General features: G+C 37.3%; 1 protein-coding gene across 1 annotated transcript; it reads right to left on the bottom strand.

Moving 5' to 3' along the window:
* Positions 1 to 2,045: 2,045 nt before the first annotated feature.
* Positions 2,046 to 4,240, bottom strand: LOC307157845 (uncharacterized protein; the record flags this gene model as incomplete). Its single annotated transcript, XM_079869789.1, has 6 exons — positions 4,176 to 4,240; positions 3,894 to 4,036; positions 3,678 to 3,762; positions 3,025 to 3,175; positions 2,309 to 2,502; positions 2,046 to 2,210 (listed from the first exon to the last, which is right to left on the bottom strand). Exons 2-6 carry the CDS (start codon positions 3,938 to 3,940, stop codon positions 2,046 to 2,048), a joined length of 642 nt encoding a protein of 213 aa, XP_079725915.1. The 5' UTR covers positions 3,941 to 4,036; positions 4,176 to 4,240.
* Positions 4,241 to 12,882: the final 8,642 nt, after the last annotated feature.

Below are 12,882 nucleotides of genomic sequence, written 5' to 3' on the forward strand. Positions count from 1 at the left end.
TGAAAATTTATTTTTGTTTTATCAAGTAAAATTGTCCATTTGTGAATACATTTTTTTTTTTATTTCCCTGAAAATTGAAAATGCATGAAACCATATCACAGAAAGACTTGAAATAACTTCTTGAAGAAAATATGAAGTGAAATCTAAAAACATTTCACAACATTTACATCAAGATCTTGAGCATAAGATATCATGTGAGAGAAATACTCAGTAAGAATCAATTGTAGTGTAATTGTACTGTAGAAGAAAAGTACATGTATTTAGAAGTAATAGTAAATATAACAGAACAGCATAAAAGAGTCAAGGTCGCAGACAGTAATAACCTGTTTGTCAGCAAAAATTAGTCCGAAAAATTAACCTTTTGAAGAAAATATGAATTTGAAATCTTAAAACATTTCAAAGCATTTACATCAACATCTTGAGCATAACATATCATGTGAGAGAAATACTCACAGTAATAATCAATTGTAGTGTAATTGTACTGTAGAAGAAAAGTACAAGTATTTAGAAGTAATGGTTTAGAAGTAATAGTAGTAAATATAAAAAGAACAGCATAAAAGAGGCAAGGTCACAGACAGTAATAACAAAAACTACTGTTTGTCAGCAAAAATGAATGCTCGCAAAACTCTCATTGTTGGTGTTTCATCCCCAGAAAGTCCATACACCACAGTCTGTAAAAACTGCCACACTGTGGAACACTGTTTCGGGTAGTCTATGTCAAACACGTAGAACGCCTTAAAGCAAACATCAACTGCAGCAAGCAATGTATTTTGCTCGAGTGCCTCTCCGTTTATAATGGCAAAGGCTTGAAAGCACTGGTTGTCTCCAAGCATGAGAACATGTGGAAATTCAGAGTCTTTTGAGCGCAGGTACTCAGCCATATTGGTCCCAATCTGACAAAAAAAAAAAAAAAAAAGAAGAGAGAAAAAAGAAAAGAAAAAGAATTGGCATCAATTTAGAACGCTAAAATTTAAAACTAATGTAAATACCTTTAGGAACAGTAAAGGCTATGACACACCAAGCCAACCATCGGCCAATGATAGCACTAGTCGGACCCCAGTTGGCAGGGGTTGGCCATAGCCTTTACAGTATTCCAACTTTTTGGCCCAGATGCAAATGACTCATGGCAACAACACAGTTACCGTTTGATGTCACTAGTTTTTTTTTATGTCGGCTTGGTGTGTCATGGCCTTAAAGGGTTAGTTCACCCAAAAATAAATACTTAAATTAAATTAAATCTGTTCATCATATAAAGCGATCAAGTCTTTTCAGAAAATTTGAAATACATTAGATTCATATGAATTAGTTTTACAATCTTTTTATTAACTTTTTGTAGCATCAAAGTGGTAATTGCATAGACTGCCAATAGTGGGACAGAAAGCTCTCATATTTCATTAGAAATATCGTCATTCCATTCCGAAGATGAACAAAAGTCTTAAAGGTTTGGAACGACAGGAAGGTTTGTAATTGATGACAGAATTTTCATTTTTGGGTGACACTACTCAATGTATTTTTTCACTCAAAAATTAAATTAAAAACATTACTAGATTTGTGACGTTGATAATTGTCAAAATGTGTCAGTCTTTTAAAAGGGTCCATACAATATATTGTAAATACTTAAATCATGTAGTTTTAGCAATGGCTGTTAACTTACAGGCTGTATGTCTATGAAGGCCTTCCAGGTTTCAATGAAAGTTGGTTTAAACGTTTTCCTTCCAATCTTGTACACTGGTGTTGGAAGGACTACAGGAAGTACTTGCAAGGCGACATCACTCTGCATCTCTTTAGAATACAATGAAAAAATGTTCATAAAAATCACTCAAAATTAAAAAAAAAAGTTTCATAAAACTGCAATAAAATTTGACTGCAATAAATCTGGATGTATGACATTCATTTATTAAATTGTGTTACAAAGAAATAGTTAACAAAATGAAAATGGTCCTGACTAACAGTAATTGTAAACAGGGAAAATCTCTCATTTTTTAGAATGACATGAGAGATAGTAATTAATTTTTAGACTGAATTATTCATTTGTAACAGTGTTCTTAATACCCATTACCTGCTGACATCAATTCTACACTGGAAAGTAGATCAAGAGATTGTTTCTCTCTGCTGGCAAACTGCAGAATCTTATCCTTAAACACAGGTACCCAATTTTCGGTGAGTTTTGAAGCGGAGTCTGGATTCAAAATTAAGAAATCCTGGGATATCTAAAAAATACAAAACAAAGGCCAACATGGCAAACAAAGTTGTAAAACAAAAAAGAAAATACTGAGCCAATGTTTTTATTTCTTAAATTTAAACCCACCATGCCTGGTGTGTCGAGGAGACGTGGATACTCCTTGAATATTTCCATGATTGTCTTGGATCCATTGTCACGAATCCATTTGGCCCTATGGATAGACGTCTCCTTCATGTATTGCTCAACCTGACTTAGTGGCCAGATATTATTTTTAAGCCACTCTGTCATTTGAGTAGCTCTTTCTGAATCTACATTTGACTCTGTTGAGAGCAGAAATGTAATCACAAACAGGAATTTTGAGTGGGAAAATATGTTAAGCTGAGGTACACACAGACACACATACACACATTTTATATATATACATATATATATATATATATATATATATATATATATATATATATATATATAAAATTCCGTCAACTATCCCACGCATCTTTCACGCTGTCCCTGGCTAATCAGGCAGTCCTTATTAGCTATGGTTCTACCACTGTGTTGAGGTATTTTGAAGTATCGCATCAGAAACGAGTGATGGAAACACCAAAATTAGAAACAAAATTCCTTAATTCACAAAGAGGTTTTACACTCGCTTGAGGTGGTTTTTGACTAGTACGAAAACAAGTTAATGCAAATAATGGGAGATAGAAACGCATTTGCCGAATAAATTCTGATGTTGCCAACATTAAACCCAAGTGAGGGCTCTTTTTAGAGAACCAAATAATTTGGCTCAGCTCAGTAATAAGAGTCATTTATATATATTAGACACAGACATACGTACATACCTGGCAAAATAAAACTACTGCTATCTCTTGGGTTATCTGAAGAAACTCGATTTTCTCTTCCTTTTCTGACCCTTTTGCGCACGTTACGAAGACGCTCCTCCAGGAAGCCAGTAGCAGGTCTGTGGTATCGACCTGGACTGAACCATGCTTCCTTGTGTTTAAAGAAAAAGAAAACGGTATTAAAAAGAGCAACACTGGCCCCATTTACATGAGTACATGAATGTGATTAAAGCAGTGTTTTCCCATCCCTGTTCCTGGTGCCAGCATTACACATTTCTGAACTCTTCCTAATCAAACACCTGATTCAACTCATCAGCTCGTTAGTAGAGACTCCAAGACCAGAAATACATGGGTCAGATAAGGCAGTGCTTCTCAAACCTGTCCTGGGACCCCCACCACTGCACATTTTGTATGTCTCCCTCATCAGACACACCCAATTCAAGTCTTGCAATCTACTAATGAGCTGGTCAGGTGTTAAATGTGCAATGGTGGGAGGTCCCCAAAACATGATCTGAGAAGTACACATGTGCTAGTGCTGTAACCTTTAAGCACAGGTTTAAAAACAGCAATTATTTCATACTTCTAAGTTCAGAAAAACAGAAGTCCGTATAAATACAGCAAAATCACATCCCTGTGTTAGACACTGTACTCACATAGCCTTTACCCTGGCAATCCTTAAGGCATGGAAACTGTTCAACTACTGATGAAGCAAGGGTGACTTTTGTACCTGCACTTGGGCTAGAAGAAAAAATGTCATATTTTGAATTTTAACAATAGTACAAATGTACACACCAAGACATTTAATATATCAAAAAATATTTTAGCATTAAAATGTTTTACTTTAATTTGTATTGAAAATGTGTACTCACTTTTCTCCAAAGCGTTCAATAAGATGTGACACCAAGATCCGAACCATGGCTTGTCTCTCTTTAAGTGAAATGCAGTGCTTGTTTTCAATAGTATCTACAATACCTCTGCCATTGGGTGTTGCAAGAAGGATGTCTCTTACGTTCTAAAAAAAAATATTTTAGTTTAAAAGAAAAACATCCTACAAATTTCTTTAATTTAATGCAAAAAAAAAGAAAAAAAGACAACTCCTTTTCTAGCAACAGTCTGGTCCCAAAACAAGAAATCAATAAACACAAACTTACAAATGCTGCTACTTGCTCCACAGATATCCTGTGCTGCTGCTCCCTTGATATAGTAGGTGTAGTTGCAAGCTCTTCAATTGATTCCTTTAATAGAAAAATGTAATGGTAATGCACATGTATGCATTTTTACAGTATGTTAGGTCTGCACAATATATTGTTTCATGATGTGCACATTCACATTTCTGTTAATTCAACTAAACCATTATTTTCAGTGAAACTTACAACATTTATATGATGTCATCAAATTGAGAAACCCTCTCAATGTATTGTGATGTGCCCATGATGACTTAATTGATATTTATATTAATAGAATATTGTCTACAACTGCAAGAGGTAGTATTTGGTAGAAGGTGTAGACAAGCATCAAACTAATGTTGTTTTTGATCCCCCTCCCCCACCTAAAATAGCCTGTATCTCAGAGAAACGTAATGATTATTCTCATTCTCCTTGAAGGACATCACAACATGTAGAGGGTGGTGATCATCAACAGAATGAATGTCCACCAAATCAAGTGCAGAAGAAGGAGACACAGAGAAGGCAAAAAAATGTCTGTCAAATCCAACAGTGTCCCATTTTTTCACAATGAATTTGACTTTGGAGTCAATGAGCACAATGCTCTGAATGGTTGCAAACTGGGGCTCACCATCAGCAGAGTGAGACACAAAAAGTGTCATTCCTGACCTGTAAGTAGTTCCTTTGCATTTAATCCAAGATGGCAAATAGACATCTGAGAACAATGGAATTCCCTCAAAACCACATTTCACTTTCTCAAAACCCTCTATAGATCCCAGGAGTGTGGTGTATCCTGGACCAACTTCAAAGTCATGTGAAAACATCTTCCCAGAGAGCAGGGTGTAGCACAACATCATCTGGTGTCGGAAAGCCTGCGTTTTACAGATATTGCGGAAATTGCAGGTTATATGGCTTAGTCTTTTGAAAAAGCCATGCTTTGCCTCAAAACGCATGCACCAGAACTGAACCAAAGGTCCAAGTTTCCTGATGGCCCCAGGATAATGAAGCATAAAGTGGTGTTTTGGCTTAAAATGCCTGTCTGGATAAAGCTCCAAAAACAGCCTATGGTGTTCCTCAATCAGATGCTGCAAAAATATAGCTGCCTCTGCAGTCAAGGCTGGGGAGAAAATCAACTCCATACAGCCAAGTAGTGAAAGTAGTAGTTCCCAGTGTTTCTCACCTTCTGGAATTAAATCTCCAATCATAAGAGGCAGCAGCCTTAGAAGGGACCACATCTGTGCTGCTGTTTGTCTCATGGACCCATCAGGGTTTTTAAGATCCTGAGGTTTGATTGCAGATGGCTTGTTGTGACTATCAGAAAAACCATAGTCAAAGCTTGTCAGTCTATTATTCAGCTGATCAAGTGTCAAGACTTTTTGTTCAATCAAAGAATTGAGAACAAGTTTGGTTTCATAACCTCCAACCCCTTCCAGAATGTCATGCATGACATCTGGAGTTACATTGTCAGTAACGTGATAGAACTGCAGTTTATTGAGTGAACACTCTCTTTTGATGCCAGTTTCAGTTGGGTTATTCTGAAGCAGATCAGAGTGATAGTTAACCCTGTTGCGCATTACTGACAGATCCTCAACTGTTTGTCCTCTCAAAACCTCTCTTTGTACCCGACACCATCGACACACAGTTTTCCCTGAGAAGCTTTCAGTGTAGCCTAGAATGCCATTAAGACCCAAGTTATCCCCACAAACCTGTGCAACTCCTGCTTTGACAGTGCCCTTAAAATGTTTTGTGACAACCTGTATTCCTTCCAATTCCAGATCTTTAATGTCAGACACAATGGGCTCTATGCACGCATCACTTCCGCATTGGCGTGAGGATGTTTGGACATTTCCGGTTAACGGAAGAAAACATTAAACACTGGCAGTCGACATTTACGATGGCAGAGACGAAGTTCACAAGGTGTTTGCTGGAGTTGCCGAAAGTGTCTGTTAACGATATCCGGAGGATCGTCCGGGCATCCAGTACGACACCACGTAGCAAATTAGATAAAGGCTTTAAATTTTACGTTTCTTCATTTCTTTGCAACTTTGAAGGTAATTTGCTAACGCTAGCTAGCCAGAGCTAGAAGTCTAGCTTTGGTGTTTTAAGTCATGACTCCGTCCTGCTTCAGGTTAATCATGCTTTAAATAAAGTTTAATTATATACCTCTCACTTCGTGTGTTTGTACTTTTATTAAAGTATCAGGTAAAAACAGGGCAACAAATGAGATATCTGTGAGAGCCCACTGCTACCGCTCAATGAAGAAGCTAAAGCCACCACACCAGCTGAAAGTAGGACTAGATTAAGAGACACGTTCAAAGTTCTGTTGAACTTTTAAGGTTCCGTTCATAACATAAACAACACAACAACGACGAAAATTAACAGTTTTGGGTTTTTTGACGACAAGCATTCAATGGTAGCATAGGTAGCACTTCACTCGACAATAACCGGATGTTTACAACCATCCTGACATTAAACCGGAAATACGTCATGCTCGCCAGTGCATACCGCCTATTGGATCTAAGACAGCATTGATTCCATATGTTTTTACATCGTCTGTCTTGTACACTGCCAACAAGAAGTGAGAGTTTAGGCTGGAAAGATACTCAGGATGCAAGCATTTAAGAGTAAAATAAATAAAACCTAGCTTGTGAACTGAGGTTTTTGATCCAAGTGGATTGACCATCTCACAATCATCATTGTAAATGACAAGAGGAATGGACAACTCTTTAGAAAAGAGTTCATTTGTTTTGAAGATTGTGCCATCTTTAAAATCTGCAAGACCTGTGCTTTCTTGATTTTGCCACTCAAAGATTTTCTCCATTGTTCCTGGACTTTCTAAAACCTGCTTCAGCAAAGGCTTTAGAGGAACACGCTGAAAAGTGTCTCGGACTGCCACTTGTCTAACAGTCCCCGTCAATGTGTCTCTCTGTTGAGTGTATGAAAAGCCAGGCAGAGGTACTTCCTCTGGCTGCACAAAGCATCCAGACTGAGTAAAATACTGCATTTGTCTGTACTCTGACTCAAATCCCTGAAATGGTTGAGCCGCACACGCAAAATGTTCTAAGAGTTTCTGGGCCCCAGGACTCTCGCTGTGGCCTATCTCTCTTAAAAAAGAAGACGGTGTTTCTCTGTAGAGATCCAACAACATCACTGATAAGGCTGGATGTGTGATCTACCACAAAATTAACAGTACTCAACGTCTGGGAGGAATTTGACCTTAATTTCGCTAAAAACAAAGCTACTCTGTCTTGTATATTTTCTTCCTCTAACTCATCAAATTGTTCTTCAGCAATTTCATCACAGTCCTCATCACACTGCTCAACAGCATCTAAAACTGAATTTGATAAATTATCAGGCTCAACCAAAGGGGTTTCCCCCATTTCATTTCCAATGTCATTAACATGCTCCAGTAGGTGTCTTCTAAATGATCTAATAATACTGAATGTGCGATGACATCCAGCTTGAGCACACTGAAAGTAACTAGATGTAGAAAATACATGATGTACAACCCTCAAATGTGAAAATAAAGCTCTGATATTAGGCCCCAAAGACCTTTTGCATTTAAAGCAGATGAACCCCATGCCTTCTACACCTCATACCTTGTACTTACATCAAGTGCATTCTTCAGGTACTTCTTGAATTTTAAACGAAGTCCAATAATGGGGATAAGAGAGGTCAGTGTGACATCATCTAAAAGAAGGAGGGTTTCTTGATCAATCTTCTCAGCTGTAAGAGAAAAAAAATATGCGGAACATAAGTATTTTGATGGAGATGATGAAACATCATTTTATAATGTATGGATACAATTTTGTGGGCTTCAAATTTTGGGATGCCATTCACTGCCATTATAATGATGGATTATCCAGGACATTTTTTGGTCCCACTTTATATTAGGTGGCCTTAACTACTATGCACTTACATAAAAAAAAAAGTACAATGTACTTATTGTGTTCATATTGTATTGTAAAACACTTTGGCTGATATTGAGGTGAGATACAGGTAAAGTTAGGAACATGTGTGGTGGTATGGGTAAGTTTAAGGGTAAAGTTAGGAACAGGTGTGGTGGTATGGGTAAGTTTAAGGGTAAAGTTATGGACAGGTGTGGTGGTATGGGTAAGTTTAAGGGTAAAGTTATGGACAGGTGTGGTGGTATGGGTAAGTTTAAGGGTAAAGTTAGGAACAGGTGTGGTGGTATGGTAAGTTTAAGGGTAAAGTTAGGGACAGGTGTGGTGGTATGGGTAAGTTTAAGGGTAAAGTTAGGGACAGGTGTGGTGGTATGGGTAAGTTTAAGGGTAGGGTTAGGTGTAAGGGACGTGTCAACAGTGTAATTATAAATGTAAGTACAATGAAAAAACATGCATGTACACAATAAGTGCATTGAATTAAATTATTAATTTAAATGTTAGTACATAGTAGTTAAGGCCAACTAATATAAAGTGGGTCCTATTTTTTATTATAACACCGATTGTATTCATCTGAAAGAAGAATGTATACACCTAGGATGGCTTGAGGGTAAGTAAATCATGGGGTAATTTGCATTTTTGGTTGAACTAACCCTTTAAGGACATTTCAAGGGAACGGCAAAGCGCTGCCGTTACCAACTGGTTTTCATTCACTCAATTTCAGCTCAAATGCAATGCCCGACATTATCGACTCTGGGTTATTTCAGACGGTTATATTCTTTTTAGATAGGCTATTTCTTTTTCAAAATCATTGATGATATTAATAATGCTGCAGTGTTATTTTGTTCTCATGTTTTTTAATGAAAGTTGTTTTTCGGTATGGCTTCGAAAACGCGCAGTGATGTCTGTAATCACTTTGATCACGAAAAATAAAATTAAGTGCAAAATGTGCATCGCTAATCAGTCATATACATAACATTATAATGAGAACAAGATTGCTTGTGGTGCTAATGACACAGCCTACGGCGCAAATTACATGACAAAAAAATTTAAAAATTGAAAATCTGCTCAATTTCATTTAATCAAAATTTATTGTTTCTGATGTCACAATTTAGCAAAAGTAAAATTGAAAAAAGGGGAGAAAATGGAAAATATCCATTGATGTAACCGAAAAACTAAAAGATGAACGTCTGGTTTCAATTTTTTATTTTTGCATTTGCATTGTATAATCTGAAAAATTAATTGTTAAGGTTACACGGACCGTGATGCATCATGAAACATTTTATAATCTAATTGTTACCCTCAGAATTGTAATCGAATCGTGAGGCAAGTGAAGATTCAAACCTTTTCTAAAAATACGCTTGTTTGAACAGCAGATTTGATCAATTCAACAGAAAAGTAAATTTGTAATTTCTACACAAATTTTTCAGTTTTAAAGTGTGCAAGTGGCTTACGATTACAATGAACCCTGTAAAATATTACTACATACCTTCAAATGTGGGAATTAACTCTTCAAGATTCCATTCTCTTAGTTTAGTTTTCACATATTCGTCCATCTAAGATAAAATAACAGATAAAATACATTTTATGACTAAATTATGTATCCCAATTACAGAGTGGCAAGGCAAAATTGGCGGTCATGATGCTAGTTAACATTATTGAACTAGGCAACTGTAGTCAGGTTTATAGAACTGAAAACATGTAAAACGTCTCATTGCTCTTTAATAAAATCAGGGTCGATGATATCAAATATACAAGGCTTAACAGAGTTGAAATTAGAAGTGGGAAAATGAGACAGAACAGTTAGCTGGATTTAACACTTTTCTGCGTCAAAGCAGCATTTGGCAAAAAAAAAAAAAAATTATTTATGAAATAAACAACATAATTTAACAAGTACAACAGTAACAAAAAAGTCTTAGGCTACTGTTTTGCATTTATTTTTCAATGTCCTTCGATGCACTTTCCAGTCATTTCAGAAAGATCACAGTGCTTGCTGCCTTTACATTCTCTAAAACAAAAATTAATGTCAGTCAAAAGGCATTTTATTATCACAGAAAACTTGAGAAAAGCTCTTATCTCCAACTTATCCCGGGAGTGGCACGGACAAAATGGCGGTCGAGGTAACGTAAAAAAAAATTAAAAAGGTAAAAATGTAAGTATAGTGAATAGTATGCTCATATTAAATTAATAATATCTACTGTTACTATTATACAGTTAAACGAAAGCAGAGCGGAAAATTTGTGAAGTATGTTCTGACAGAAGACCAAGCTAACGTTAGCAAAGTAAGTTAAACTTCACCGAATCAAACCCGTAGCTAATACAGCAAATCATATATAATAAAGTTAACATATTCAGAAGCAAAAATTAACAATTAACAATAACAATTAACTTTTAAAAATGGACTTACAACTTTTCCCTTCCTAAGGCCAGCGTCGCGATGACAGTGTGGCGCACTTTCTTCCTAACGTAGTCCACTGAGCAGAGCGTATGAGGCGCAGCGCGGCTGTCATTCGGCCGTGAGGTTAATCTCAATTGAGCTGAGAGCGTAAAACTGCGTTTATACAGTAAAATCGTTAGAGAAATATTGAATATGTAAGGGATAATGTATAGCGAGGCGGTTGTTATAGCGAATAACAACCCCGACAGGCTGAACGGGACAAAATATTGATTTAAAAAGGAGTTTATTGATTTAAAAGCTTCCGCTAAAGAAAATAGTCCGTTCCGCATCCATAGCAACGCTCTGTTTTTCATGGCAACGGTGTGTTATACTGCAGCGGTCTGTTATCAAGAAATCAAACAGACCGTCTTCTACATTGGTATTCAACCAAGCCATGTAATAAATGTTGATAACAGACTCTATTAACAGAATTTTTGGAAATAAGACAGAAAACCAATAAAAAGCGGCAGTTAAGACTTGAGGCAAAAACCGCGAATATTTCCATATAAGTTCTTTTCTGACTTTTCCACCTTCCACGAAATCTCAAAATACTCTTGGATAAAAACCAATTGATAACTACTTGAAATTTGTATATTTACTTACCATAAATTGCATACACGTCTTTTCTTTGCTTCCACCTGAAGGCGCTAAGAAAATGGCGGCTTCTCCGACTGGTGTCGTCCGTGTTGTTGCGTGACGTGCGTGCTCTCTTTCACGTCCGCGTTCCCAACCCAGCACCGCTGGGTTACAGATTAAGAACGATTTTCAACCCAAATTGGGTTACATCAACCCAGCATCAGTCTCAACCCAGCGTTTGGGTTGAAAAAACAACCCAGCATTTTTTAGAGTGTAAAATATGCAGTATCGCCCTACAGCGCACATTCTATCAGCAGTTCTGGCGCCTCAGTCCCAATACTGTTAAACTCGACGTACGTTCACATCACATGTTAATGCAGCGGTAGAGTTAGGCTACACTCACAGGACACTGTGCACTTAACAAAAGTTCATTATTTGCTCGTGCTTTAAAGCTTTGCCGGGTAAACATTTCTTTGGCATTCTGTTCTGACATGATGCACTTTTTCTAAGCGCGACCTGAAGCGCACACTGTCAAACAGCGCCAAACTGGATTTTTGTTGGGTCAGACCTATCTGATATCGAAGGGGGGCTGATAACGCGAGATCAACATGGAGCTAAATGGAAAAAAATAGCACAAAACAAGCCACTTTGAAATGTTGCTGTTTTAATGAATATAAAAGTTGGGTGACCCTCCCCCTAGACTAAAAAAAGTTGGATGACCCTCCCCTCAACAAAGAATAAAAAGACATGACCCTCCCCTATTTTCCTCCGGTGGCCCCTTCCATAAATACCGAACGGTCCCTAAAGGTACAATTATGTACTTTATTTTCTGAGAGTGTACTGTCCGTTCCTTCGGATAATTTGTTTTCTTAAGTATAATTCCGTTTTTTTAAGAAACTGCTCATTTATCACATCATAGAAAAGTGATTTTACTTTAAACCATTCAAGCGCAAGAATCGAGCGCTGTTCTGTGATGCACATGCCTTAATAACGGCCCATTTCAAATGTTTACTGCTTTCTTCTCTTTCTTTGTGTGCCAGTCATATACGACCCAAGGCGGAATATAAACCAATAACTGAAATGCCAGACCCTGTAGGCAGAGTCCTGCACGGGTCCGATTTTGTAAATCCGCACCCGCCCGCAGTGGCGTCATGCCCATTCAAAGTGAGGGGGCACGTGCCCCCTCAGATTTTTCCCCCCTGATAATTTTTTTGTCACAACTTTATTCCTATTATGCTCCATAATATACCAGAGCCTATAATGACTCAAATGTATTCTTCTGGATGTGTAATAAATCGGTCAGCATCAGCCCGCCCCTTTTTCCTAATATGGTGTCTGTGTATCAAATCTAGAGCTACACGCGTAGCGCTCTAGAATCTTTGCTGTGTATGTTCAAGCAACTCACTCGTCTCGCACGTTGAGCTGGCAATGTTTTACAGATGGTCTTGAAGTGGTAAGTGGGCAAAGCAACAAATCGGCATTGAATTAGTTATCGGATGATATTAAAAGGTAGTGGGATTATTTGTGGTTGACCTGGAAATTTTAACTTGATCAAAAAGTTATGGATTTGATATTAGCTGCGAATTCAGAGCATTAACTTAAGTTGTGTCAGTGTAACGCTATCGATAGCTAGCCTAGTCTAACCGTAAACCTTATTCAGCACTGAAATCTGTCAAACTTCTTTCAAAGTCCTTCATCACATATTAATATTAAAATAACTTATTTCAGAGCACCACAAAGTCAGACCTCAGCACCTTTATGTACCTTTAATGTAAGATCG

This window comes from Squalius cephalus (assembly GCF_949319135.1).
Source record: "Squalius cephalus genome assembly, chromosome: 4".
NCBI lineage: Eukaryota > Metazoa > Chordata > Actinopteri > Cypriniformes > Leuciscidae > Squalius > Squalius cephalus.